Source organism: Moschus berezovskii, chromosome 7 (assembly GCF_049115385.1).
Source record: "Moschus berezovskii isolate FMDL1 chromosome 7, NW_MosBer_1.0, whole genome shotgun sequence".
NCBI classification, from domain to species: Eukaryota; Metazoa; Chordata; class Mammalia; order Artiodactyla; family Moschidae; genus Moschus; species Moschus berezovskii.
This window is the reverse complement of record NC_142466.1, coordinates 105,968,016-105,995,325: the sequence shown is the minus strand read 5'-3', so window position 1 is coordinate 105,995,325 and position 27,310 is coordinate 105,968,016. Positions and strand designations below refer to the sequence as shown.

At 44.4% G+C, this 27,310-nt stretch overlaps 2 protein-coding genes across 10 annotated transcripts in view; both read left to right on the top strand.

Moving 5' to 3' along the window:
- Positions 1 to 9,949, top strand: part of EPB41L4B (erythrocyte membrane protein band 4.1 like 4B) — a 143,943-nt gene extending 133,994 nt beyond the window's left edge. For 3 of the 7 annotated variants that reach the window (XM_055427547.2, XM_088838257.1, XM_088838255.1), the window contains 2 exons: positions 5,638 to 5,783; positions 6,657 to 9,948. In XM_055427547.2, coding sequence (XP_055283522.2) covers positions 5,638 to 5,783; positions 6,657 to 6,726 — 216 coding nt within the window. In that variant the 3' untranslated portion in view covers positions 6,727 to 9,948. Of the gene's footprint in view, positions 1 to 5,637; positions 5,811 to 6,656 lie in introns of all 7 variants that reach the window. The other 4 variants (XM_055427550.2, XM_055427548.2, XM_055427544.2 and 1 more) reach the window with 3 other exon arrangements.
- Positions 9,950 to 16,719: 6,770 nt separating this feature from the next.
- Positions 16,720 to 27,310, top strand: part of FRRS1L (ferric chelate reductase 1 like) — a 28,923-nt gene continuing 18,332 nt past the window's right edge. For 2 of the 3 annotated variants that reach the window (XM_055427543.2, XM_055427542.2), the window contains exon 1: positions 16,720 to 17,134. In XM_055427543.2, the coding sequence (XP_055283518.2) occupies positions 16,720 to 17,134 (415 nt within the window). Of the gene's footprint in view, positions 17,140 to 17,280; positions 17,381 to 27,310 lie in introns of all 3 variants that reach the window. The other variant, XM_088838252.1, reaches the window with a different exon arrangement.

Sequence of the window (27,310 nt, the reverse complement as noted above, 5' to 3'; positions counted from 1 at the left end):
GCCATAAGGGTGGTGTCATCTGCATATCTGAGGTTACTGATATTTTACCTGGCAATCTTGATTCCAGCTTGTGCTTCATCCAGCCCGGCATTTCACATGATGTACTCTGCATCATATGACCTAAATCAAATCCCTTATGACTATACAATGGAAGTGAGAAATAGATTTAAGGGACTAGATCTGATAGATAGAGTGCCTGATGAACTATGGACGGAGGTTCATGACATTGTACAGGAGACAGGGACCAAGATCATCCCCCAAAAAAGGAAATGCTAAAAAGCAAAAAGGCTGTCTGAGGAGGCCTTACAAATAAATGTGAAAAGAAGAGAAGCGAAAAGGAAAAGAGAAAAGGAAAGATATACCCATTTGAATGCAAAGTTCCAAAGAATAGCAAGGAGAGATAAGAAAGCCTTCCTCAGTGATCAAGGCAAAGAAATAGAGGAAAACAATAGAATGGTAAAGACTAGAGATCTCTTCAAGAAAATTAGAGATATCAAGGGAACATTTCATGCAAAAATGGGCTTGATAAAGGACAGAAATGGTATGGACCTAACAGAAGCAGAAGATATTAAGAAGAGGTGGAAAGAGTACACGGAAGAACTGTTCAAAAAAGATCTTCACGATCCAGATAATCACGATGGTGTGATCACTCATCTAGAGCCAGACATCCTGGAATGTGATGTCAGGTGGGCCTTAGGAAGCATAACTATGAACAAAGCTAGTGGAGATGATGGAATTCCAGTTGATCCATTTCAGATCCTAAAAGATGGTGCTGTGAAAGTGCTGCAATCGATATGCCAGCAAATTTGGAAAACTCAGCAGTGGCTACGGGACTGGAAAAGGTCAGTTTTCATTCCAATCCCAAAGAAAGGCAGTGCCAAAGAATGCTCAAACTACCACACAATTGCACTCATCTCACATGCTAGTAAAGTAATGCTCAAAATTCTCCAAGCCAGGCTTCAGCAATACATGAACCGTGAACTTCCAGATGTTCAAGCTGGTTTTAGAAGAGGCAGAGGAACCAAGATCAAATTGCCAACATCTGCTGGATCATGGAAAAAGCAAGAGAGTTCCAGAAAAACATCTATTTCTGCTTTCTTGACTATGCCAAAGCCTTTGACTGTGTGGATCACAATAAACTGTGGAACATTCTGAAAGAGATGGGAATACCAGACCACCTGACCTGCCTCTTGAGAAACCTATACGCAGGATAGGAAGCAACAGTTAGAACTGGACATGGAACAACAGACGGGTTCCAAATAGGAAAAGGAGTGCGTCAAGGCTGTATACTGTCACCCTGCTTATTTAACTTATATGCAGAGTACATCATGAGGAACACTGGGCTGGAAGAAGCACAAGCTGGAATCAAGATTGCTGGGAGAAATATCAATAACCTCAGATATGCAGATGACACCACCTTTATGGCAGAAAGTGAAGAGGAACTAAAAAGCCTCTTGATGAAAGTGAAAGAAGAGAGTGAAAAAGTTGGCTTAAAGCTCAACATTCAGAAAACTAAGATCATGGCATCTGGTCCCATCATTTCATGGCAAATGAGAAAACAGTGGAAACAGTGGCTGAATTTATTTTTCTGTGTTCCAAAATCACTGCAGATGGTGATTGCAGCCATGAAATTAAAAGATGCGTCGCTCCTTGGAAGGAAAGTTATGACCAACCAGACAGCATATTAAAAAGCAGAGACATTACTTTGCCAACAAAGGTCCGTCTAGGCAAGGCTATGGTTTTTCCAGTGGTCACGTATGCTTGTGAGAGTTGGACTGTGAAGAAAGCTGAGCGCCAAAGAATTGATGCATTTGAACTGTGGTGTTGGAGAAGACTCTTGAGAGTCCCCTGGACTGCACGGAGATCCAACCAGTCCATCCTAATGGAGATCAGTCCTGGGTGTTCATTGGAAGGACTGATGTTGCAGCTGAAACTCCATTATTTGACCACCTGATGTGAAGAGCTGACTCATTTGAAAAGACCCTGATGCTGGGAAAGAGTGAGGGCAGGAGGAGAAGGGGACAACAGAGGATGAGATGGTTGGATGGCATCACTGACACAATGGACATGGGTTTGAGTGAACTCCAGGAGTTGGTGATGGACAGGGAGGCCTGGTGTGCTGTGGTTCATGGGGTCGCAAAGAGTCGGACACGACTGAGCGACTGAACTGAACTGAACTCTGCATATAACTTAAATAAGCAGAGTGACAGTATACAGCATTAACATACTCCTTTCCCAATTTGGAACCAGTCCATTGTTCCATGTCCAGTTCTAACTGTTACTTCTTGACCTGCATACAGATTTCTTAGGAGGAAGGTCAGGTGGTCTGGTATTCCCATCTCTTTCAGAATTTTCCAGAGTTTATTGTGATCCACACAGTCAAAGGCTTTGGCATAGTCAATGAAGCAGAAGTAGATGTTTTTCTGGAATTCTCTTGCTTTCTCCATGATCCAACGAATGTTGGCAATTTGATCTCTGGTTCCTCTGCCTCTTCTAAAACCAGCTTGAACATCTGGAAGTTCTTGGTTCACATACTGTTGAAGCCTGGCTTGGAGAATTTTGAGCATTACTAGCATGTGAGATGAGTGCAATTGTGCAGTAGTTAGAGCATTCTTTGGCATTGCCTTTCTTCGGGAGTGGGATGAAGACTGACCTTTTCCAGTCCTGTGGCCACTGCTGAGTTTTCCAAATTTGCTGGCATATTGAGTGCAGCACTTTCACAGCATCATCTTTCAGGATTTGAAATAGCTCAACTGGAATTCCATCACCTCCACTGGTTTTGTTCATAGTTCATAGTTATGCTTCCTGAGGCCCCCTTGACTTCACATTCCAGGATGTGTGGCTCTAGTTGAGTGATTACACCATCATGGTTATCTGGGTCATGAAGGTCTTTTTTGTACAGTTCTTCTGTGTATTCTTGCCGTCTCTTCTTAATATCTTCTGCTTCTGTTAGGTCCATACCATTTCTGTCCTTAACTGTGTCCATCTTGCATGAAATGTTCCTGTGGCATCTCTGATTTTCTTGAAGAGATCACTAGTCTTTCCCATTCTATTGATTTCCTCCATTTCTTTGCATTGATCACTTAGGAAGGCTTTCTTGTCTCTCCTTGCTATTCTTTGGAACTCTGCATTCAGATGTGTATGTCTTTCCTTTTCTCATTTGCGTTTTTCTTTTGCCTTTTGCTTTTTGGCAGTTGGATATCCAAGTCTGTATCAGGAGAGCGGACTAAACTGGAGATTATAATTAGCAAGTTATTAATACCAACAGCTCGATGGTAATGGAATCCAAATTCAGTAAGCTTCAGCTTCCTAATTTTCTTCCTCCTGTGCATCATATTCTCTTTTCCTCCCTATCAGGGTCAAGATACTTGACCTTGCTGTAGAGTTGGCCTCTCCAGAGACTTCCTGACTTATCCTGTCCACAGTCACGGGGGAGTTCAGCAGCTCCAGGGAACTCCAAACAGTTATTCTGGTAGTTGATCCAGCATTGACCTTGAGCCTGAATTCAACAACCAGATTCCTTAGTTGGTTCTGAAGCCAGTTCCTACCTTGTATTTGAGCCTGTTGACTCTCCTTGATAGTCAGCCAAGGGCCTCGGTCTGTCTAAGATGCGGACCTGTGCCTGACTCTGGTCAGATTTCTGTCTCATGATCTTCTTCCTAACCTGGCCTGTCCCCGTTACCTGCTTTGTTCCAGCAAATGTTGGTTCGTTCATTTCTTCATTCAGCAAATATTAGGAAGACTAGTACTCAGGGTTGAGATTTAATAGTAGTAATTTTCACTGCTCCCTGAGGTCATTCCTGGGCTTCTCAGATGGTGCTCGTGGTAAAGAACCTGCCTACTGATGCAGAAGACTTAAGAGAACATGGTTTCAATCCCTGGGTCAGGAACATCCCCTAGAGTAGGAAATGGCAACCCACTCCACTATTCTTGCTTGGAGAATCCAATGGACAGAGGAGCCTGGTGGGTTACAGTCCAGAGGGTCGCAAAGAGTTGGACATGACTGAAGTGACTGAGAACACAAGGTCATTCTTAAATGAGGCTGGCTCCTTTTTTCCTATTGTGAGTGCATGGCAGTGAGGAACATGAAGACTGTTAGTAAAGTTTGACGCCACTGCCTTGATTCATGCTAAGGCCCTGGTACCTTCCCTACAATTGCCTTTGTATGTAAGTACGTTTCCCTCTTTTTCCAGAAAGAGTCAAAATTGGCACTTTATTGAAGCAACAAAATAATGTCTTACCCAGCTCCTGTGTCAGGAAGGCTGGACTCAACCATGCTATAAAATGACAAATTGAATTTCCTATTCATGCTGCATGACTGCCATGGGTGGGCTATGCCTTCTGCTCTGTGTTGCTTTGTTTCTGGGACCCTGGCTGCCATCTAGAACACTTCTGGTTACAGAGGTTTGGGGCAGGCAGGGAAAGAAGTGACAAATCACACACTAGCACTTAACTCTTCCAATGGAAATAAAACATGGTGGCTCATTTCAATGGCTAAAGCAAGGCACTGGCTATGCCTAAATTCAAAGTTGAGTTGAGGGGGACTTTCTTGGGGGTCCAGTGGTTAAGACTCTGTGCTTCCAACTGCAGGGGCCACAGGTTTGATCCCTTGCTAGAGAGCTAAAATCCCACATGCCAGGAAGCAGAGCCAATAAATAAATAAAAATTTATTTAAAAAATTTTTTTAAGTAGGCTGGGGAAGTGTAATCCTACCATGTGCCTGGAAAGAAATGAGCCAGCATTATCTAAGGAACCACACAAGTGACCGCTACATGCCAACATTTGTGAAAGCCCCCTGTGGCAAACATCACATGCCAGCAATTCTGTGACGCTCTGTTCTCGTGGTCAGTTCTCTGGCATTGCTCCAGCCCAGGCCAGCTCAGTTCTGTCTCTGGAGGCAGTTGTAAAACAAACAGGGGCTTATAGTTTTCAGCAGTAGTCTTTCAGGGCTCTCAAAGATAAAGATTCTCCCCATTTAGAATCTTTGTTCTAAGGTGGCTCAGATGGTAAATCCTCTGCCTGCAATGAGGGAGACCCAGGTTCAATCCCTGGGTCAGGAAGATCCGCTGGAGAAGGAAATGGCAACCCACTCCAGTATTCTTGCCTGGGAAATCCCATGGACAGAGGATCCTGGTGAGCTACAGTCCGTGGGCCCACATAGAGTTGGACACGACTGAGCAGCTTCACTTTTTTCCACAGTGCTTACTGTGTGACCTTGGGAAGGCTACTTAACATCTCTGAGCCTCAGTTTCCTTTTCTATAAAAGTCAGTTCCAAGATGTGCATTTTCCCACCTTCTAACATCTCTGAAATTAGAGTAGGTATTACAATAGTGGGCCTGACAGAGTTTGAATGGTTATTTTTTTCTCTGTGGCGTGTGCAAAAAATGGTGTGTCTTATAAATGATGGTATCTCACGTGATGAAACATGACCTCCCCCTTAAAGATCGTGAAGAGGTAATACATGTAAAGTGCTTAGCATAGTGGCAGGCACTAAATAAAATGGTTTAATAAATGGCTATTGATGAACTGTTATTAAAAAATGACAGGGACTGTGTGATAAGGCTGAGGAAACAGCTGACAGCGTGAAAATGAAACCCGAATTGAGGTTGGCTTCCTCTTTTCTGTTTCCCCTCCAGGCAGACTTCAGAGACAGCAAATTACAGTGCTGTCCTGGCCAGTCTTCCCCACTGATTCCAGCAGCGGCCCTGAGGCCCTTGACAGAGACCGTGTCCACAGTGCAGGCCATCTACACCATTCGGAAGCCTGTTTCTCCAGCAACCAGGTGTGTCAGATCAGCAGGTGCCAACAGGTAACTCGGGTCACAGGGAAACCAGGCTCAGGCGCATTGTGTTTGTCACATCTGCAATGTTTGTGACTCTCTTATTCATGCTTTTCTTCATGTATTCTGGAAGTATTTACTGAAAGGTCATCAAAGGCTAGATAGTATGATTCTGGGTGCTAAGGATGTAGAGTGAGCAAAACAGAACCCCCCCAATCACGAACTAGCCCTCCAAATTGCTTCCCACGCTCTCTCGATGCACACGTTTTTTCATCAGTATGATCAGTGTGTGCGTAATCTTTGATTACTTCCTCCATCTAACACATATCTTCTCTTCTCAACACTGATTCTGCTCTCACCACTTTCACTTTCTTTGTATTCATGTGATGTGGTTAACCTCACTTGTTGCCATTCCTAGGTATTTGAGTTATATCCTATTTCAGATTAAGCTGAAGATCCCCTGGAGAAGTGAATGGCTACCCACTCCAGTATTCTCGCCTGGAGAATTCCATGGACAGAGGAGCCTGGCGGGCTGTAGTCCATGGGGTCGCAAAGAGCGACTAACACTTTGACTTTCACATTGCTGAGAGTGTGCTATGTGCCAGGTCCTATGTTCAGCTCTGGGGGTTCAGAGAGGAATGGTGTATATAACGGTCAGTCCTCTGAGGACTGGTACCTTCAGAAGCTGAAGTCTGGTGGGGGAAATCCATAGGCAGCCAATTTCAGGTCATTGTAGGGCTGGCAAATGGAAGGGTTCCTTAAGGAGCCTGAAAGAGCAAGTCAAGAGCTGAGCTTGGGAAATGGCATTTAAACTGATAACTGCTCTTACCATTTTTGAGCGTGTATATCACCATTTTGTCACCTCCTTTTTCTCAGTGCAGAGACGCTCCGGCAGGAAGTGGAGAGAGAGAAAATGATGAAAAGACTGCTGATGACCGAACTGTGAAGCTCTCCCCTGCTTGCCTGGAGGATGGCATGGTGCCTTCTGTCCGTTTTCTTTCTTCGGGCTTCGTGTGCTCACTGTAGCACAGCATACAAACGTGTGCTCTGTTGGCCCAGGGCTCCATGGTCAGTCAAAGCCAACCTCTGGCTTGACTTTTATTGGAAAAGTTATTTGCTGTCTCCTGAGTATTAGAGGTTTTTCTACTACTCAATTTAGTTGACACAAAATTTGGTAAGCCTAGGAGAAGAAAGATGGGGAAAACTGGGATTCCTTTTCAGAAGCACCTGTGTGTACATATTAATAGCCACAGGGGTTGATATGGCATGGAATCCTTTGCTCTCAGTCTCAACCATGTGATTTTGTATGACTGACACTTGCACCAAGCTTTGACTGTTTGTTAAAGAGTCATTTTTAATGAAAGAATAATTCTTTACTGCTGGTTTTTCATTTACACTGGTAAACGCACAGATCTTATAAAGTCTTTAACATTCATTTTTATTCAGACACGAGTAGGTGAACTTAAAAAGGAAAGTTGCAATCACCAGGACTGAAGTTATTTCAGCTTAATCAGAAATATAATTTAACTTGTGAATTTGGGGGTTGTGATATTATGGGGGATACATAGAATTTATTATTGAACCCAAAGTAAAAGCTTAAATTGTCTGAGATAGTTGAAATTGTCTAAAAATCCTTACAAAGGGATTTGATAGCAGGATTCATTTGGGTGTTCCATGAAGGAAAATTATCTCTAAGTTGATCAACTCATGTCCTGTTGATAGAAACTTGACCAGAAGAAACTTTGCTCTTTTTTATATAGTTTCAAGAAATGTGTTTTTAAATTTTTCTTATGCACTTGAACAACTTTGCAGGAATAAAAGAACCCCCTAACCACAAACCAGCCCTCCAAATTGTTTCCCACGCTCTCTCGATGCACACATTTTTTCATCAGTATGATCAGTGTGTACGTAATCTTTGATTACTTCCTCCATCTAACACATATCTTCTCTTTTCAACACTGATTCTGCTGTCACCATTTTCAGTTTCTTTGTATTCATGTGATGTGGTTAACCTCACTTGTTGCCATTACTAGGTATTTGAGTTATATCCTACTTTTCATTCTCATAAATAGTGCTGCTATGAATATCTTTGTAAAAAATAAAATGTTTCTTCCTTTGGATTCTTCCCTTGGGAGTATCTCCAAAGAGAGATGACAAGGTCAAAGAGCATGAAGTATTTTATAGCTCTTGTTTCATATTGTCAAATTGCTTTCTAGAAAGATCCAGTCTCCTGGTTGAAAGGACCTTAAAGGTCATCAAGTTCAACTTCCCATCCTCTCTGAATGCTTGAATCCCCTCTACAATTTTTGATGCCACCAGCAATGTATAAGCATTTCTATTTACCAATAGTTGTGCCAGTATTGGGTTTTGCCATTTTTATTTATTTTTGCTAGTTTAGTAAGTGCGTATAGTTGTTCTTAAAAGGTTGTTTTATTTCATTAATTGCTAGCAAAGCTGAGCACTTTTCCATGTGATGGCTTAGTAGCTGTATTTCCTTGTGTGTAAAATATCCATCCATTTCTTATGACCACTTAAGTGGGATTGATCTCATATATTTGTATCAGAATTGTATTTTTATGTTGTATTGTATCCTTTGCTCTCCTCTCCCTCTCCTTAAATCTGAATGGTGCCAATAATTTGATACTAATGATATATTTAAAAAAAAGCAATTGCCTCATTGACTAGCATTGTTGTGAAATGAGGTAATGTACGCAAATATTCAGATAACAGGATTAACCCTTTTAATTGATGAATCTTTAAAATTTTAATATTTTTTGAGGGAAATCTTTCTAAAATATATCACGGACTTCCCTGCCTTAGTAAACAGAGTACACTGGAGAGTAGTCAACCTTTTCTTGATGAGTCGTGGCCATCATTACAAACGTCAGCCCCATGTGTACCTTGGCATGGTATCGTGATGTCATCAGGAGCCTGTCCCCACGTGCCGGGCTTGGCTTGCCTTTCACAGACTAACACTCTGCCCATTGATGGTTTGCGCTGCTGTCTGCTCACTGGTGAAGCTGTCGGGGCAACTGTGGGGTCTGGGAACTTTTGCCCCCTTCCATACTGCCCGACCCCTGGCTGTATTTAAACAGCTTTCGCCGTTCTTTGTGTTGTGCACACGATACAAAACGTGTTCTGTACAATATGGGGGAAGTGTTTGTGTCTCGGGTCGTCATGTTCCTGCCGATCCCTCCTCGTCTAACCTGCTTTCCGAGTCTTCTGCTCTTCACCTCTGCTCTCTGATGGAAACCTCCAGGGCAAAACTGAAGTTTTATTGAGGAAGCCAGGAAACACAGTGTTACATACGTGTCAGGTTGGCTCTGCTTCTGAGGAGGGGTGGTGCATGGGGTTTTTGGCCATTGTTCTCAGGAGGCTCTGAGCCTGCTGCTGCTTCCTCCATGCCCCGCTGCGTCACAGATGTTTCGGAAGGTCGATGTCACTGAAGTCTGATCACGAACAACTTGCCTGTTGCTGTATATGAAAACCCAGTACCTCTGGCAGCTCAACTCTAACCAGTAAAACCAAGAGGATTCCATCCTTGCAGCGGTTGTCCTGTTATTTGCCTGTGCACATGTGTGTTGGGTGCTTGGAGTTGAGACCTGAGAAGATGACATTGTGTTGGGTGGATTCATAGCGATAAAAATAAATTGGTATAGTCACTTCACCTTTTTTAAAAAATACATACTTAAACCCAAAATAACACTACCGTACAATCACACAACACATAATACGTCCAGGAAGAAAAATCAGCTTGCTGACATAATCATTCCAGAGCAAGGGTTCCAAACTGTGGGCCACAGACTCCTGGTGGACATGGGGAAAGTGAAATTGTCAGTCAATCAGTTGTGTCTGACTCTTTGTGACCAAATGGACTGTAGACCTCCAAGGCTCCTCTGTCCATGGAAATCTCCAGACAAGAATATTGGAGTGGGTAGCCATTCCCTTCTCCAGGGGATCTTCATGACCCAGGGATCAAACTTGGGTCTCCTTCATTGCAGGCAGATTCTTTACTGTCTGACCCACCAGGGAAGCCCAGTGGACACGGGGGTGGGGAGTTAATGCAAGTAGTCTGGGAATCCTGCAACCCTGAGTTTGTGAATTGTAGACTACATAGGAGATCCTTATGTTTGAAGAGTTTAAAAACTAGGTCCTAGAGAATTTGGAAGATCACACCTGAATTCACCCCAAAATTAATACCCCCAGAATAGCACAAGAATATTCTGATGTCACCTTTATCTTTCTTTCACCATCTCAAAGATCACAGCTTTTTAAAAGCTTGAAATTCACCACATTAACCATTTTAAAGTAGCACCTTCATAATATCATATCAGTTCAGTTCAGTCGCTCAGTCATGTCCGACTCTTTGCGACCCCGTGAACCGCAGCATGCCAGGCCTCCCTGTCCATCACCAACTCCCGGAGTTTATTCAAACTCATGTCCATTGAGTCGGTGATGCTATCCAACCATCTCATCCTGTGTCATTCCCTTCTCCTGCCCTCAATCTTTCCCAGCATCAGGGTCTTTTCAAATGAGTCAGCTCTTTGCATCAGGTGGCCAAAGTATTGGAGCTTCAACATCAGTCCTTCCAATGAACACCCAATGATCTCCTTTAGGATGGACTAGTTGGATCTCCTTGCAGTCCAGGGGACTCTCAAGAGACTTTTCCAACACTATACTTCAAAAGCATCAATTCTTTTGCGCTCAGCTTTTTTTATAGTCCAACTCTCACATCCATATATGACTACTGGAAAAACCATAGCCTTGACTAGATGGACATTTGTTGACAAAATAATGTCTCTGCTTTTTAATATGCTGTATAGGTTGGTCATAACTTTCCTTCCAAGCGACTTAATTTCATGGCTTCAATCACCATCTGCAGTGATTTTGGAGCCCAGAAAAATAAACTCAGCCATTGTTTCCATTGTTTCCCATTCTATTTGCCATGAAGTGATGGGGCCAGATGTCATTATCTTAGTTTTCTGAATGTTGAGTTTTAAGCCAGGTTTTTCACTCTCCTCTTTCACTTTTATCAAGAGGCTCTTTAGTTCTTCTTCACTTTCTGCCATAACGGTCATTTCTGCATATCTGAGGTTATTGATATTTCTCCTGGCAATCTTGATTCCACCTTGTGGTTCCTCCAGCCCAGCATTTCTCATGATGTATTCTGCATGTCAGTTAAATAAGCAGAGTGACAATATACAGCCTTGACGCACTCCTTTTCCTATTTGGAACCAGTCCATTGTTCCATGTCCAGTTCTAACTGCTGCTTCCTGACCTGTATACAGGTTTCTCAAGAGGCAGGTCAGGTGGTCTGGTATTCCCATCTCTTGAAGAATTTTCCACAGTTTATTATGATCCACATGGTCAAACTTTTGGCATTATCAATAAACCAGAAATAGATGTTTTTCTGGAACTCTCTTGCTTTTTCCATGATCCAGCAGATGTTGGCAATTTGATCTCTGGTTCCTCTGCCTTTTCTAAAACCAGCTTGAACATCTGGAAGTTCACAGTTCATGTATTGCTGAGGCCTGGCTTGGAGAATTTTGAGCATTACTTTACTAGCGTGTGAGATGACTGCAATGGTGCGGTAGTTTGAGCATTCTCTGGCATTGCCTTTGGGATTGGAATGGAAACTGACCTTTTTCAGTTCTGTGGCCACTGCTGAGTTTTCCAAATTTGCTGGCATATTGAGTGAAGCACTTTCACAACATCATCTTTTAGGATTTGAAATAGCTCAACTGGAATTCCATCACCTCCACTAGCTTTGTTCATAGTGATGCTTCCTAAGGCCCCCTTGACTTCGCAGTCCAGGGTGTCTGGCTCTAGGTGAATGATCACACCATTGTGATTATCTGGGTCATGAAAATCTTTTATGTATAGTTCTTCTGTGTATTCTTGCCACCTCTTCTTAATATCTTCTGCTTAGGTCCATACCATTTCTGTCCTTTATTGAGCCCATCTTTGCATGAAATTTTCCCTTGGTATCTCTAATTTTCTTGAAGAGATCTCTAGTCTTTCCCATTCTATTGTTTTCCTCTATTTCTTTGCCTTGATCACTGAGGAAGGCTTTTTTATCTCTCCTTGCTATTCTTTGGAACTCTGCATTCAAATGGGTATATATCTTTCCTTTTCTCCTTTGCTTTTCACTTCTCTTCTCATAGCTATTTGTAAGGCCTCCTCAGACAGCATTTTGCTTTTTTGCATTTCTTTTTCTTGGGAATGGTCTTGATCCCTGTCTCCTGTACAGTGTCATGAACCTCTGTCCATAGTTCATCAGGCATTCTGTCTATCAGATCTAGTCCCTTAAATCTATTTCTCGCTTCCACTGTATAATCATAAGGGATTTGATTTAGGTCATACCTGAATGGTCTAGTAGATTTCCCCACTTTCTTCAATTTAAGTCTTAATTTTGCAATAAGGAGTTCATGATCTGAGCCACAGTCAGCTCCTGGTCTTGTTTTTGCTGACTGTATAGAGCTTCTCCATCTTATATAATCAGTCTGATTTCGGTGTTGGCCATCTGGTGATGTCCATGTATAGCGTCTTCTCTTGTGTTGTTGGGAGAGGGTATTTGCTATGACCAGTGCATTCTCCTGGCAAAACTCTATTAGCCTTTGCCCTGCTTCATTCTGTCTCCAAGGCCAAATTTGCCTGTTACTCCAGGTGTTTCTTGACTTCCTCTTTTGCATTCCAGCCCCCTATAATGAAAAGGATATCTTGTTTGGCTCTAAGTCCTAAAAGGTCTTGTAGGTCTTCACAGAACCGTTCAACTTCAGCTTCTTCAGTGTTACTGGTCAGGGCATAGACTTAGATTACCGTGATATTGAATGGTTTGCCCTGGAAACAAACAGAGATCTTTCTGTCGTTTTTGAGATTGCATCCAAGTACTGCATTTCGGGTTCTTTGTTGACTATGATGGCTACTCCATTTCTTCTAAAGGATTCCTGCCCACAGTAGTAGATCTAATGGTCATCTGAGTTAAATTCACACATTCCAGTCCATTTTAGTTTGCTGATTCCTAGAATGTTGACGTTCACTCTTACCATCTCTTGTTTGACCACTTCCAATTTGCCTTGATTTATGGACCTAACATTCCAGGTTCCTATACAATATTGCTCTCTACAGCAGTGGACCTTGCTTCTATCACCAGTCCCATCCACAACTGGGTATTGTTTTTGCTTTGGCTCATCCCTTCATTCTTTCTGGAGTTATTTCTCCACTGATCTCCAGTAGCATGTTGGGCACCTACCGACCTGGGGAGTTCATCTTTCAGTCAGTTCAGTCGCTCAGTCGTGTCCAACTCTTTGCGACCCCATGAACCGCAGCACGCCAGGCCTCCCTGTCCATCACCAACTCCCGGAGTCCATCCAAACCCATGTCCATCGAGTCTGTGATGCCATCCAACCATCTCATCCTCTGTCGTCCCCTCTCCTCCTGCCCTCAATCTTTCCCAGCATCAGGGTCTTTTCAAATGAATCAGCTCTTCGCATCAGGTGGCCAAAGTACTGGAGTTTCAGCTTCAACATCAGTCCTTCCAATGAACACCCAGGACTGATATCTTTTAGGATGGGCTGGTTATAAACACAACTAATTCCAGAACATTTCCATGATTCCAAAAAAAAGCTCCATATCTGTAGTCACTGTCAATTCTTCCCCCACCCATTTTCTAACAATCATTAATTCTCCTTCTATCTTCAGATATCTATGGATTTGCCTATTTTGGACATTTCATAAAAAATGGAATCACATAGTGTGTGGTTCTTTGTGATTGGCTTCTTTCACTTAACATAGTGTTTTCAAGGTTTCATCCATGTGATAGCATGTGTCATTACTTCATTTCTTTTTTAATGGCTATATAATATTCCATTGTATAGATATGCCACATTTTATTTATCCACTCATCAACTGATAAACATTTGGCTTGCTTTCACTCTTTGGCTATTATGAATAGTATGAACATTTGTGCCCCACTCTTCAAACTCTTGGGTATATAACTGAGATTGAAATAGCTGGGTCATACAACTCTATGTTGAACTTTTTGAGGAATTTCCAAGATCACAGCTTTTATATCATAAACAATCAAAAGTGAAAAAAATCATGGATATTACTAGACAGACAGAAGCATGGGCAAACCTGTAGTTACTGGTCAGGTACCAAGATGCAGCGCTAGATTTTCAGGGGGAGGAGGGTTGTGGAATTTATAACAGAAAAAAAGTTGTTTTAGAGAAATGGCTTTGGTGAGAAGAGAAAATAAGGGAGCTTTTTCTAAAAAAATGAAAATGAAATTAAACTCAGGTTCTTCTCTAAGTTCCTGTTTTAATAGCCAACTCTTGTTCAGGTAGTGGTCTCAGAACATTCAGGAAAAGTTCTTCCTTGGAAATTGTGTACAGAAGGGAAAACCACAATAGTTCTTGGCCACTCAGTGGGTTCATGCTGCCGGGGAGCAGAGGGTATGAAGAACCTGGGATGAAACAAAGCAGAGAACACGCGCTGAGGGTGAGAATAGGTCTCCCTCCAGGGCTCAAATCTTGTGAGAAAACAAAAATAAGAAAATTTCAGGACTTTTCCCTAGCAATCCAATGGTAATGACATCACCGTCCAATGCAGGGGGTGTGGGTTCAATCCCCGGTCGGGCAGCTAGGATCCCACATGCCTCGTGGCCATAAAAACAAAACATATAACAGAAGCTGTATTGTAACAAATTCAGTAAAGGTGTGTGGTTTTTTTTTAATGGTCCACATAAAATAAATCTTAAGAAGATCCCAAAAGACGATTTATCTAGATGGGAGATATCCTCATGAAAGAAAGAAGCCAAGTCCATAGGGAAACCAGAGTAGGTTCTAAGGCCCTGGAGTGGCATGCAGACTTGAAGTAACCCATGAAGATTGTGGGTGTTCTCCCTAGAAAAATCCACATGTCAGACATTATTTCAGCACTGTCATTGGATCTTCACACCATTCCTGAAGCCCATCGAAGGCCTCCTTTAAGTCCATGGACCCCAGGTCCTTGATCGTGGTTTTAGGTCATTGAAATCTGTTTACCTCCACGCCTCATTTTAGGCTGTGGGTGTACACTTTTCTCCAATAGTACCGCCCAACATTCTCTGTAAAGAAAAACAAAAGCCCACATGATTTCATCAGGCCAGTTTACCAGAGAATGGCTTAGTTTTAATATACTTTCTTTCTAGCATCAACATTGTTAACTGTATTAATTTAAATGAAGGCAATAAAAATAAAGTAACAGGTAACAACTTGGATTCCCAAAGCAGTGAGTCAACATCAAAATCCGAAGTCCAGTGCTTTCCATTTAAATCTGGCCTTATCTTTCCTGGTAAACAGGAAGATGAGAAAAGAAAAACATTTCACTTTTAAAGAACAAGGTGTTTTCTTAAAATTGTTTAAGGACAACTCTTTAACAGATTTTCAATCGATGGAATTTTTTGTATTTTAGAATTTTATCTTCTGCAAAGTTACGTTTTGCTTCAGTTCAGTTCAGTCGCTCAGTCTTGTCCGACTCTGCGACCGCATGAATCACAGCACGCAAAACAAATCTCTTTGTTATGATTTCTAAAGTCACTGTAGTTCATCTTACCTTTTTCAAGCAATAAATATGATCTATTTCTTGCAACAACTGGGATATTGGGAGACCTAGTGAAGCCCAGGGTTTCCATGAATTACACCCAAATCACCTCTCAGGTGACTTAAATGCCAACTGGACAACCTGCCATCAGTGTTAAGTGATACCTAAAAGCAAACATTTGACCTCTGGGACATAAAAAACTTCTCAATTTCCACAGCAGTATTCTGTCTCCCATCTGCCCTGCGCAAAAAAAAAAAAACAAACACTTTGCAATCACCAGTTTCTTTTGAATATTTGTATAGCGTAACCATCGGCATATTCATTCATGCCATTTATAGTACTGAACCATATTCATCCTCACCTCCACCATCTCACCTAATCTCCATCGAATCCTAGAGGTTGCTAATCACCACCAGGAACAGCTTGCTTTCTGGTTCTACGTTAGAAACCTCTACACTTTTCTGCCACCATAATTTTCTTTGTTTATGCAATAAAAATAAAATTTAAAAGCAAACTAGAATGCTGGCTCTGAAATACCAGCATAAAAAGAATTGTGTCCATGTTTTCTAGTGGAAAACAGCAGTTTGAATGTGTTATCCATTCCAAAACCATCATTAGGAAAGAATAAGGGACCTGGCAGGTAGTAAGTGCTTGGTGTGAATGAATGAATGCAAAGTAAACAGCTGGAAGAGAATTACACGCAGCAGGAATGGGTTTGGGAAAGTCCGGAATCCCACAGTCTGGGCCTGCCAAGGTCTGTGTCTGCCTGCGGTGGGGAAACAGCAAACCACTTGCCTGATTTTGAAGGGGGCATGTTACTCAAGGGCAAGGGCAGCCTCTGACTACACACTCCGAAAGTCTCGGTGAATCCAGTCCAAAGATCTGCGTTCTAGTTCCCCTCTGGCTCTAAAGACCTCGGTTTACCTATCTATAAAGTGGGGGTCTTGCTATTTCAACTTTTCCAGTCTTGATCCCAAGAAATAATGGATACAGCGAGTGCTGTATATAAACCAAAAAGGGCTGAAACCGAGTCGGGGAGGCAGTGACACGGGCAAGGTGTGCCCCAAGGTGAACGCTCCGGGGAGCACTTCTTAAATGGGAACGTATGTTGGGGCCCCCCCGGGGATCTTGGGAAAATGCATCCTGATTCATATAGATGTCTGCCATGGGGCCAGAGATTAGTGATGCTAACGTTCCTGGCACCAGGGGATGTTAATGCTGCAGGTCCGTGGACCACTTTTTGAGTAGTAGCAAGAGTGAAGCAGGGTCAAATCTGTTGGGTGAGAGACTCATGGAGGGAGGGAGGAGAAATGGGGAAAGGGACGGAGGCAGAGACAGTCCGGCCGGGGAGGTGAGGATGTTGGGAAGCAGCCGAGGCTCCGGGCGCCAGCGAGGATGCGCAGCCCGGGCTGGGAGGCGGCGGTGCGCGGCTGCGCGGGCTGCAGCGGGGGGCGGGCGCGTGCTGGCGGCGACGCAGTCCTGGCCCCGCGCCCGCGGCGCCCCCGCTGCGGCCCGAGCGGCCTGGCTGCGGGATCGGTGCGCAGCGATGGCGCGCTCGCGCCGGTCCTGGGCGCAGCTGCTGTTGCTCCTGCTGGCCGGGCCGGCCGCCTGCGCAGCCAGCCCGGCGGATGACGGCGCGGGCCCGGGGGGCCGGGGACCCCGGGGCCGTGCGCGGGGGGACTCGAGCGCCGACGAGGCGGTGCCGCGCCACGACTCCTCCTACGGCACCTTCGCCGGGGAGTTCTACGACCTGCGCTACCTGTCCGAGGAGGGTGAGGCTGCGGGAGGATGAGGGGCTGCGGGAGGATGAGGGGCTGCGGAAGCGGGGACCCGGGATGGGGGGCGGAGGCGGCAGGAGTGGGGCGGGGGCGGGCGCGGGGAGTCGGTTACGAGGCGAATGGAGGCTCCGCCGGCTCAGCCGAGGCCCGACCGCGGAGCGCAAGGCTCACCCTGCCCATCGGCCTGGAGAAGAGACCCGGAGAGCTGTCAGCGCCTCCCACCCGCTGCTGGCTTTACAGGTGGGGAGACTGAGGCCCGGAGGGAGGTGGTCAGCCAAGTCCTGCGAACCTGCGGACAGGTGGGGCTCTCCCCTGCTTCTGCCACCCCCCCAGTTTTCAGCGTCTATCTGTGACAGGGATGCGGTAGCGGATGGTAAGGGAGCAGACTGTCATCTGGCCGAGAGTGTGTGAAATCAGAGTAGCTGGTGGCAAGCCCAAGTCCTCTCTTAAAGAAAGATTGCCTTGTTTCCTCCATGTCTGTATTGACCTAAATTTGCCGTGTCTAGTGTTCCAACTTAAGCGTTCTGTTCCTGCTCGCTGCCCAGACCCCCAAGAGCTGGGTCACACCTCCTTCACCACTTCCATCCCCCTTCTGTACTGTTTTCCCACGTCATGGACCCCTAGTGTGAGCCACCATCGCTGGGGTCTCCTGGGTCCAGCAATTGGGGGTTTGTCACGCAGACCTCCCTGCACAGGCAATATTTCAGTGAGCACAAAAGCCAAGCTGATTCTCTTCAGGAGTGGAAACTGGCTTCTTATTTCTGCTGTTTGGAAAGTGATTTTCCTTTTCTCTGCTAAGAGGAATATCTAAGAATCAAGTTGGGGCTTGAAATGTTGTGTGTCCCAGCAGCTGATACGATGCTGGGTGTATCTGTTACTTGGGATTAAGTTTAGCTACCTACAACAAACACAATAACAACACAAATAAGATAGAAGTTCCTCTGTTGCGTGAAGAAATCCAGAAGTAGGCAGTCTAGAACTGGTCATCTGAGACAGTAATCCTGGTCTGCTTCTTCACAACTCTTAGTGGATAACTTCATGGCCCAGAATGGCTGCTTGATTGCCAGCCATTACATTCACTTTCCAGACAGCGGGAAAGAAGAAGTGGAAAGAAGGCCACTGACTATAAAGAGATTACTCAGAAATCCCATGAAACAATTCCACTTACACTTCATTAGCCACAACCGAGTCATGTGCTCACACATAGGTGCAAAGGAGACTGGGAAATGTAACCTTTTAGCTGGAAAGGAATATGACTAGTTCAAAAATTGGACTTACTGTATTCTGTGGAGAAATGGATTTAGGGAAATAGATTAGTTGGGTAGATGCTTACCTGTTGAAACAGGGACGCCAACATATAGTGGCTTAAATAAGATAGTTTATTTTTCTCTCACAAGGGCCTGACTGTTCTAGACTGGCAGGCCAGCTCTGTTCCACAATGTCATTCAAAGACCTAGGTTCCTTCCTTGTTGTTCCTGCATGCCCTAAGGCTTTGTCCTCATCTATGTGGAGGTCATGTTGCTTGCATGTCTTCTTTCAAGCTGGAGGAAATGAGAAAGAGAGGAAGTTCAGGACAAGCAGTTACCTTTTAGGCTGGTTGCACAAATCCCTGTTATTCACATTCCTTTGGCAAGAACCTAATCATATGACTTAGCCGCACGGGAGGCTTGAAAGTGGAGTCTTCTAGTTGGGCAGCCATGTGGCCTGGGAGAAGGAGAGAATGCAGGGGCAGGGTAGAAGGACAGCACGCGGAAGTAGAATCTATCGCTCTGAGAAGGAATACATAGTATAGGACTTCCCTGGTGCTTCAGTGGTTAAGAATGCACCTGCCAATGCAGAGGACGTGGGTTTGATCCCTGGTCCCATACGTGGCAGGACTGCCAAGCGCATGCACCACAGCTACTGAGCCTGTACTCTGGAACCCATGAGCTGCAGTTTCTGAGCCCACGTGCCCTAGAGCCCATGCTCCACAAGGGAAGCCACTGCAGTAAGAAGCCCCTGCACCACAATTAGAGAGAAGCCCTGCTTTCTTCAGCTGGAGAAAGCCTGTGCACAGCCACAAAAACCCAAAGCAACCCCGAAATAAAGACTACACAGTATTAATACAAAAGTCATCTCTTTCTGGAAGCATTTAATACATAGTGATGCTGTTCATTGTCTGCTTAGCACACGGCCAGGTGACTCAGAGGTGGCATATGAGAAATTATATTCTCACTGGGCACATGTTCTCTAATGGAGGACAAGGTCAGATTCTATGGCAGTTTGTATATGCAGAGAGAATGGAGTTAGCTGTGTAGTCCAGGCAGTTTTATGAACGTGGACATCAGGTGGGCTGCAGCCCTATGAAAGGCTTTATTGAGTTGAACCAGGAAGTCTAAGAGACTTTGGTGAGATGGAAGGGGGAGGCACTTAAGTGAGGTGACCCCACAGGGGTAAAAGGCCTGGGATCGGTGTACTGGATTGCTAGTTCGTCTGCTTGCCACCCTTGACCATTCTGGACATGCTGCCTGAAGCCTGGCTGTAACCCTCAAAAATCTGCGATAGTTCCAGCCTCCTCCCTGGATGAAGCTTCATCTCCTATCCCTGGAATTTTCTCTCTGACTCAACTTTCTTTCACAACCATCTCTCACTCCCTTTCTCCCTCGCCCTGAGCCTTCATTTTCCATTCTGCTCCTTTCTTTGACCATTTTGCTTATCTTCAAAGGCTGACCCTACAACCATCTGGTGGGTGCTAGCGGGGATGTTTGTGGGGTAAGCCTCTCAGGGGTTAGCATCTCTCCCCGATTACCCTGGACCTAGGCTTTAGCCTTGTGGGTCCTGAGTAGAGACTTGCCCAAGATCCTTAGAAATCATCAGTGACACTGCCTTAAAACGGTGCTAGGAGAGAGGGAGAAGCAGAACCAGGGGATGTCCCAGAAGGGTGTCCCACCCAGAAAGAGAAGGAAAAGAGGGCATCGGGAAGTGTCCTGTGCTGGGGAGGCCCAGGGAAAATGTAAAGTAGTTGACAGACTCAGAAAAAGAGAGGCAATGGGCAAGTTCTCCTGGGATGAATTCAGTGAAGAAGGGAGGAGGGAGCCTAGCTGGTGCTGAAGGAAGTGGCAAGTGAAGAGGTGGAAATAGTCCTTTAACTATTCTTTCTTTCTGTCAGTGCAAGTGGGGTTATCTTTTCTAGTGACTTGGCTACTTGTTTTCTCTATTCAGGGTACCCCCTTCTCAGGTTCAAAATTGCCAACAGACTGAATTAAAAAAAAAAAAAAGCAGCCTGGTAGTGTGAAATCAGAAAAAGGGAATTAGAATAATGGTATGGAGAATTTTCAGAAACTATAGGACAGCCTAGTGACCATCACCTACCTTGTTCAGAGACCATTTCTCCAGTGTCCAGATTGTGCAAGACCCCCAGGCCAGAGAGTGAACAGTGGCCAATTTGATGTTTGTAATCACCTCCTGAAAAGAGTGTTTTTTAAACTTTAGTTATGTTTTGATTTAATGATGCTAGTTTTCAGAATTGTTGGGGGCTCCCATTGTCTTAGCCCATACTACTCTTCCTTACAGTCCCAGCTCAAATGCCACCTCTTTCAGGGAGTCTTCCCTGATTTTCTCCTCCCATTCTCTGCTGTTAGGCAAGGTATTTTCCCACAGCACACTATCTAACCTGCCGTGACCCTTGAACTCTCTGTGGTTGAGTTTGGATAGGTTCTTGGTGCTTGAATCCTATGATTCATACCTTTTCTCCTTGAGATTCTCAAGCCAGAATCTATGTATTCAGTATAACAATAGAATATAAAACAGATTATTGCATGATTATGGCCAAACCCTCCTGTTCTGAGAGTTCTCTGAAAAAAAAAAAATCAAATTGGGCATTGAAAGTGAAAGTGTTAGTTGCTCAGTCATGTCTGACTTATTGCAACCCCATGGATTGTAGCCCACCAGGCTCCTCTGTCCATGGAATTCTCCAGGCAAAAATGCTGGAATGGGTTGCTATGCCCTTCTCCAGGGGATCTTCCCGACCCAGGGATTGAACTTGGGTCTCCTGCATCGCAGGTGAATTCTTTACCATCTGAGCCACCAAGGAAGCATATATACTAAGATGAAAAAGACAACCTCCCAACATGGGTACATGCTATAGCATCTATTCATCTGTACTTCGGTTTGAACAAAGATAGCATCACCTTGTTCGGTGAAAAAGTAGAGACTGTATATATACTGTTTGGGGGCAGAAAAATGAAATGAAAACAAATAACAGGGTAAAGAATTTAAAGGTAAATAATCTAAATCTAATTTATCTCCATGAATCTAGCCCAATCATAACACTAATTTGTGCTAACTTTTAGTAAGTGCTTACTGTGTGCCAGTCCCTGCCCTAAGTACCTTATCCATATTAACTTTATTCTTTAGGGCAACGCTCTGACTTAGACACTTTTGCCATTCCCACTTTAGAATTAAGGGAACTGACCTACAGAAGATTTATATATTGTAGCTAAAGTCACACAGCTAGAAAGTAGCAGAGAACTGGGTGGCTTTGTTGATTGACCTTATGGATAAGGTGGTACAAGGTGCTGACCTGCTCTGGGAAATGCAATTGAACAGATAGGATGGGGCCTTTTCGTGGGCAAATTTGAGAAGAGGGGCTTGGAAGTGATGGGTAGTCCGTTGGGAGTGGCAGGTTCCTGAGTGATGGCGTGCTACAACGAAAGCTTTGCTGAACAGACTCCACGTGGGTGGAATGTTCCATTTTACAGAGCCCCTTGACATTTTTACTTCGCTGTGTGGCTCTACTAAGCAGAAGTGATTCAGACAGTCCAGAAAGAAAAAGTGGCTGATGCAGCTACTCTCGGAGATGTGAACAGATATTTTCTGGTTAAAACTTCACAAGGAATTAAGTACTAAATTAATACCTGAGAGCTGTGATCCAAGGAGTTAATTAGAAGCAATAAATAGCAAACTAGAAATCATTAACCACCCAGTGGAGTATGACAAAACAGGCTCAAGGGATTGCAAAAGAGAAATGGATAGTGGCTGCGAGTTCGACAAGAATGGAAACCACAAAAGCATGTTGAGAACCTGGAAAAATGAACCAAGAAAATAAGTGCCTCTTATGTGATAAGAATAGCTGAAGGAAGAAAAAAAATGGCTTTCATCCTGCTTCAAAACAGAATAGTTATTGGAGGGGTTTACAGGACACATGTGAGAAGAAGGGAAGTGAAAGAGAAAAAAAATTTTGGCCCCAAGCCAATATTATTTGGTCTTAACCCAAATTTTAAATTTAGATAAATAGAAAAAAAAAAAAGATAGCACTAAAATGGAAAGTGGAGCGAAAGGAAAAAAATAAACAGAAACATTAAAAACAGTAATAAGGGACTTCCCTGGTGGTCCAGTAGTTAAGAATCTGCCTTCCAATCTCAGGGATGCAGCTGCGATCCCCGGGAACTATGTGCCACGGGGCAGCTAAGCCCGTGTGCTGCTAGAGAAGCCCCCATGCGCCACAGGTAGAGAAAATCCCGAGCACTGCCAAGAAGGCCCAGTGCAGCCAAAATTAAATACAAGTAAATAAAACATGTAAAACAAATAATCATTTAAAAAGCGGGATCATGGACAAAGCTAAGGGGAGAATGAGAAGCTGGCTGGTCTGGGTATCTGACCCATATTTCTCAGGAAGATGACGGAGTGTAGGAGAGGTAGGGGAGGGTGGGGAGAGGCCAGCAAAGGTCTCCAAGCAGCACTGTGACAGGATCCGATTGCTGTTTTAGAAACCTGGCACACAGTGGAAGAACTAGAAGGGAAGTAGGGAAATCAGATCGGAGGTGGTACAATAGCCAAGAAGCTGGCTCGGGTTTCAGGAGTGGGAATGAAAGGAATGGTGTTGGAGAAAGTGTTCCAGGTGGAGGAATCTAGGGTTTCAGGGTTGGGAGACTGGGGAGGGTGGTGGGATTCTTCACTAAGACAGAAAACATAGAAGGAAGACCATTTGGGAGGTGCTGGGTGCCTGGAATCGCTTTGCTTGTGTAATGTCCAGGCGGAAACCCCTGGAGGCAGCTGATAGTTGGGCTTAAATGTTGGTATGGGAACAGGAGAAATGCAAAAAAAAAACTGTGAGGTTAGAAAAAGAATAACTCTAAAGAAAATCGGAGGAAAGAAATAATAAAGATGTGCAGTAGTCAACGGAATAGAAACCAAATATTCAGTGCATGTGTGTTAAGTCGCTTCAGTCGTGTCTGACCCTTTGCAACCCATGGACTGTAGCCCGCCAGGCTTCTCTATCCATGGGATTCTCCAGGCAAGAATACTGGAGTGGGTTGCAAAGAGGATCAAAAAAGTAAAAAACGATTTTTTGAAAATACGAATGAAAGGGTTATCCAGAGAAACAGAACTGATAGGGGTGTGTGTGTGTGTGTGTATGTGTGTGTGTAGATGGAGAGAGTGTGCATATGAAAGAGACCAATAGAGAGAGAAATTTGTTTTAAGGAATTGGCTCACACAATTTTGGAGGTTGGCAAGTCCAGAATCTGCAGGGAGGGCTGGCAGGCGGGAGCCCCAAGAGAGAGCCAGTGTTGTAGTTCAAGGCTGAAGGCCATCTGCCACAGAATTCACTCTTCTTTGGGAATGTCAGTCTTTTTGTTCTCCCAGCTGGGGGAGAAGCCTGTCCACATTGTGGAAGGCAATCTGTTTTACTCAGAGTCCACTGATTTAAAATGTTAAATGTTTGTCTCATCCAAAAACACTCTTACAGAAACATCCAGAATATTGTTTGACTGTATATCTGGGCACCTGGCCCAGCCAAGTTGACCCATAAAATTAACTATCACAATAGGATACTGACAAAATTGATCAAGAGAAAAAGAGAGAAGGCAGACCATGTTAGGAGTGGAAGAAAAGGGGGAAATAACCCTAGACATGTATGTGTGCTCAATCGCTAAATCGTGTCCAAGCCTCTGTGACCCCCATGGACTATAGCCGGCCAGGCTCCTCTGTCCATGGCATTTCCCAGGCCAGAATACTGGAGCGGGTTGCATTTCCTTCTCCAGAGGATCTCCCTGACCCAAGGATTGAACCTGCATCTCCTGCATTGCAGGAGGATTCTTTACCACTAGTCACCTGGGAAGCTCATTAAGCCTAGACATAGCAGAGATTTAAAAGCTAGTACATTGCAACCCAACATTAAAAAGACAGCTAACCCTATTTAAAATGGAGAAAGACTCTAAATAGACCTTTCTCCAAAGAAGATAAACAAATAACCAATACGTACATGAAATTATACTCAACATCATTCGTCATTAAGGAAATGCAAATCACAATCATAACGAGCTACCACTTCACATCTACTAGGCTGACTACCAGAGAAGGCAATGGCACCCCACTCCAGTACTCTTGCCTGGAAAATCCCATGGACAGAGGAGCCTGGTAGGCTGCAGTCCATGGGGTCGTGAAGAGTCAGACACGACTGAGTGACTAAACTTTCACTTTTCACTTTCATGCATTGGAGAAGGAAGTGGCAACCCACTCCAGTGTTCTTACCTGGAGAATCCCAGGGAGGGTGGAGCCTGGTGGGCTGCTGTCTGTGGGGTCTTACAGAGTTGGACATGACTAAAGCAACTTAGCAGCAGCAAGCTGACTATAAAAATTTTAAAAAAGGACCCTTCCACAATACATTGCTGGTAAGAATATAAAATGGTACAGCTACTTTGGCAAATAATTTGATAGTTCCTCACAAAGTTAAACATAAGAGTTATCATATGACATGGCAGTCCTACTCCAAGAGAACTGAAAACATATGTTCATACAAAAACTAGTACACAGATGTTCATGGCAGCATTATTCATAGTAGCCAAAAAGTAGAAACAGCCCAACTGTCTGTCAACCTGTGAATGAATTAAAAACAGGTGGTATATCCATTCAATGGAGTATTCTGTAAATGAAGAGAAATAGCATTCATTCTGTGCACCTAGAGTACTTAAAATTAGAATTCTACAATCAAAATAGTTTTCAAACAAAATTGCACAATGCATGCAAAATAGACCCTATTGAATATCATTTTCTAGATGTCAAGATGACAACTGCTCATAAGATGTGGTTTCTACAAATACATTGTACTGGTAGTTAAGGATTAATACATTTAGTTTCTACCCAAATATATTAATTAATACATTTAGTCTCTACCCAAAGGTTCAGTAGGAAAGCCAGAAACCAGGTTTTTAAGCTTTTTGAAAACCAGCCCAGATGACCAGCCCAGAGAGCTTTCTGAGAAGGTGTTGGGGACTACAGAAGCAAAAAGGGAGCTCAGAGAAAGTCACTGTGGGAAGCAGCTGCCGGCCCTGGGGCTGAGGGAGCAGAGAAAAGGGCTTGAGGTTTTGAGAACCTGGGAGCTCAGACAAGGGACCTCAATCCAGAGGTTCACTCATCTTCTGAGAGTGGGCTCTCTGCCCAGCTAATGCTGGTTCCTTTGATGAGGCTGGTTCTGGGAGTCTAGAAAACAGCTAGAAAAGAAAAAGAAAAAAAAGCTGGAAACTCAAAGCAATTGCTGCTGCAAGGATGAAGTGGAGTTGCGGAGGACTTGCTGACTGGACAGCAGTCAGACAGGAACAAATGGTCTTGTTTTGGCAGATCGTCCTGCCTCCCAGCCTCCCTCTAATGTTTCCTTTTGGCAGAACCTAGTCAGCTGGCGAAGGAGAATTGTGGTTTGCAGAGTCCTAGCCCATCCTCTGTCCATGCGATTTTCTAGGCAAGAGTACTGGAGAAATGGCAACCCACTCCAGTGTTCTTGCCTGGAGAATCCCAGGGACGGCGGAGCCTGGTCGGCTGCTGTCTATGGGGTCGCACAGAGTCGGACACGACTGAAGCGACTTAGCAGCAGCAGCAGCAGCAGCAGCAGCAGCCCATCCTAGAGCTAACTGTAGAGGCTGGGCTATAGCTGAGATATAGGAGCTTAAATATTGGCATGTGGTCCCAACTTACTTTATTCCAAATAGGGAGATCATTTAATTTCAAGAAAAAAGTATTGCTCTGCTTGTCTTCTGATACCAAACCCAGTTGTTGCCTTGAAATTCAGTTCTGGCGCTCATGACCCCAACAGGTTGAAGGGCATGGTCCACAACAAGACTGTCCTCACTTCAGACCAGCTGGCTACCAATCCAAGGGCACTGACAATCCCCCTTGTGTTCTGTAATTCACTAGAATATCTCAGAGGTTTCATAAATGAGCTGTGTGTACAACTGTAGTTTTAGTATCAAGGAACTCAGGAACACTCAGGAACAGCCAATGGAGACACACACAGGTCAGAGTCTGGGGGCCCATGGTATCTCGTTATGATTGTGATTTGCATTTCCTTAATGATGAATGATGTTGAGTATAATTTCATGTCCTGTCCTGGAAGGAAATATTCCTCTCCATGGAATCAGGACATGTCACCCTCCTGGCACTTCAGTGTGTTCACCAACCAGGAAGCTGCATTCAGCTTCAGTGTCCAAAGTTTCTGTTGGAGTTTATCACCTCGGCATGGCTGATTTAATCATTAGCTACTTTACTGAACTCAGTCTCCAGCCCTTATACACTCCCATCCCCTCTGCCCCAAGTGGGGCTGGCTCAGAGCCCCAAACCTGTACCCGTGTGTTTGGTCTTCCTAGTGACCAGCCCCCATCCTGAGTCATCTTATCTCTTAGCATAAATGCAGGTGTGATCCCAAGGGGCTCACGAATAACAAAGACCCACTGGGAAATTCCAAGGATTCAGAGTCTCTCTCCCTCCCACCCAGGAACCAGGAACAAAACCCCATCAAGTTCTTTATTATACAGCATCTTCCCTGGTTATATATTATACAGGACTTCCCTGGTGGTCCAGTGGCTCAGAATCCACCTGCCAATGCAGGGGACACAGGTTCTATCCCTGGTCTGGGAAGATTCCACATGCTAAAGTACAACTAAGCCCACACACCACAACTGCTGAGCCAGTGTGCTGCAACTGCTGAAACGCACGTGCTCTGGAGCCTGTGCTCTGCAGCAAGAGAAGCCACCACAACGAGAAGTCCACGCACCGCAACTGGAGAGCAGCCCCCGTTTGCTGCAGCTCGAGAAAGCCTACACGCAGCAACAAAGACCCACTGCAGCCAAAAATAAACCACTTTTAAAAACATCTTACCAAATGAGAGAAACGTGCCATTGTTAAATGATGCTGAAATTC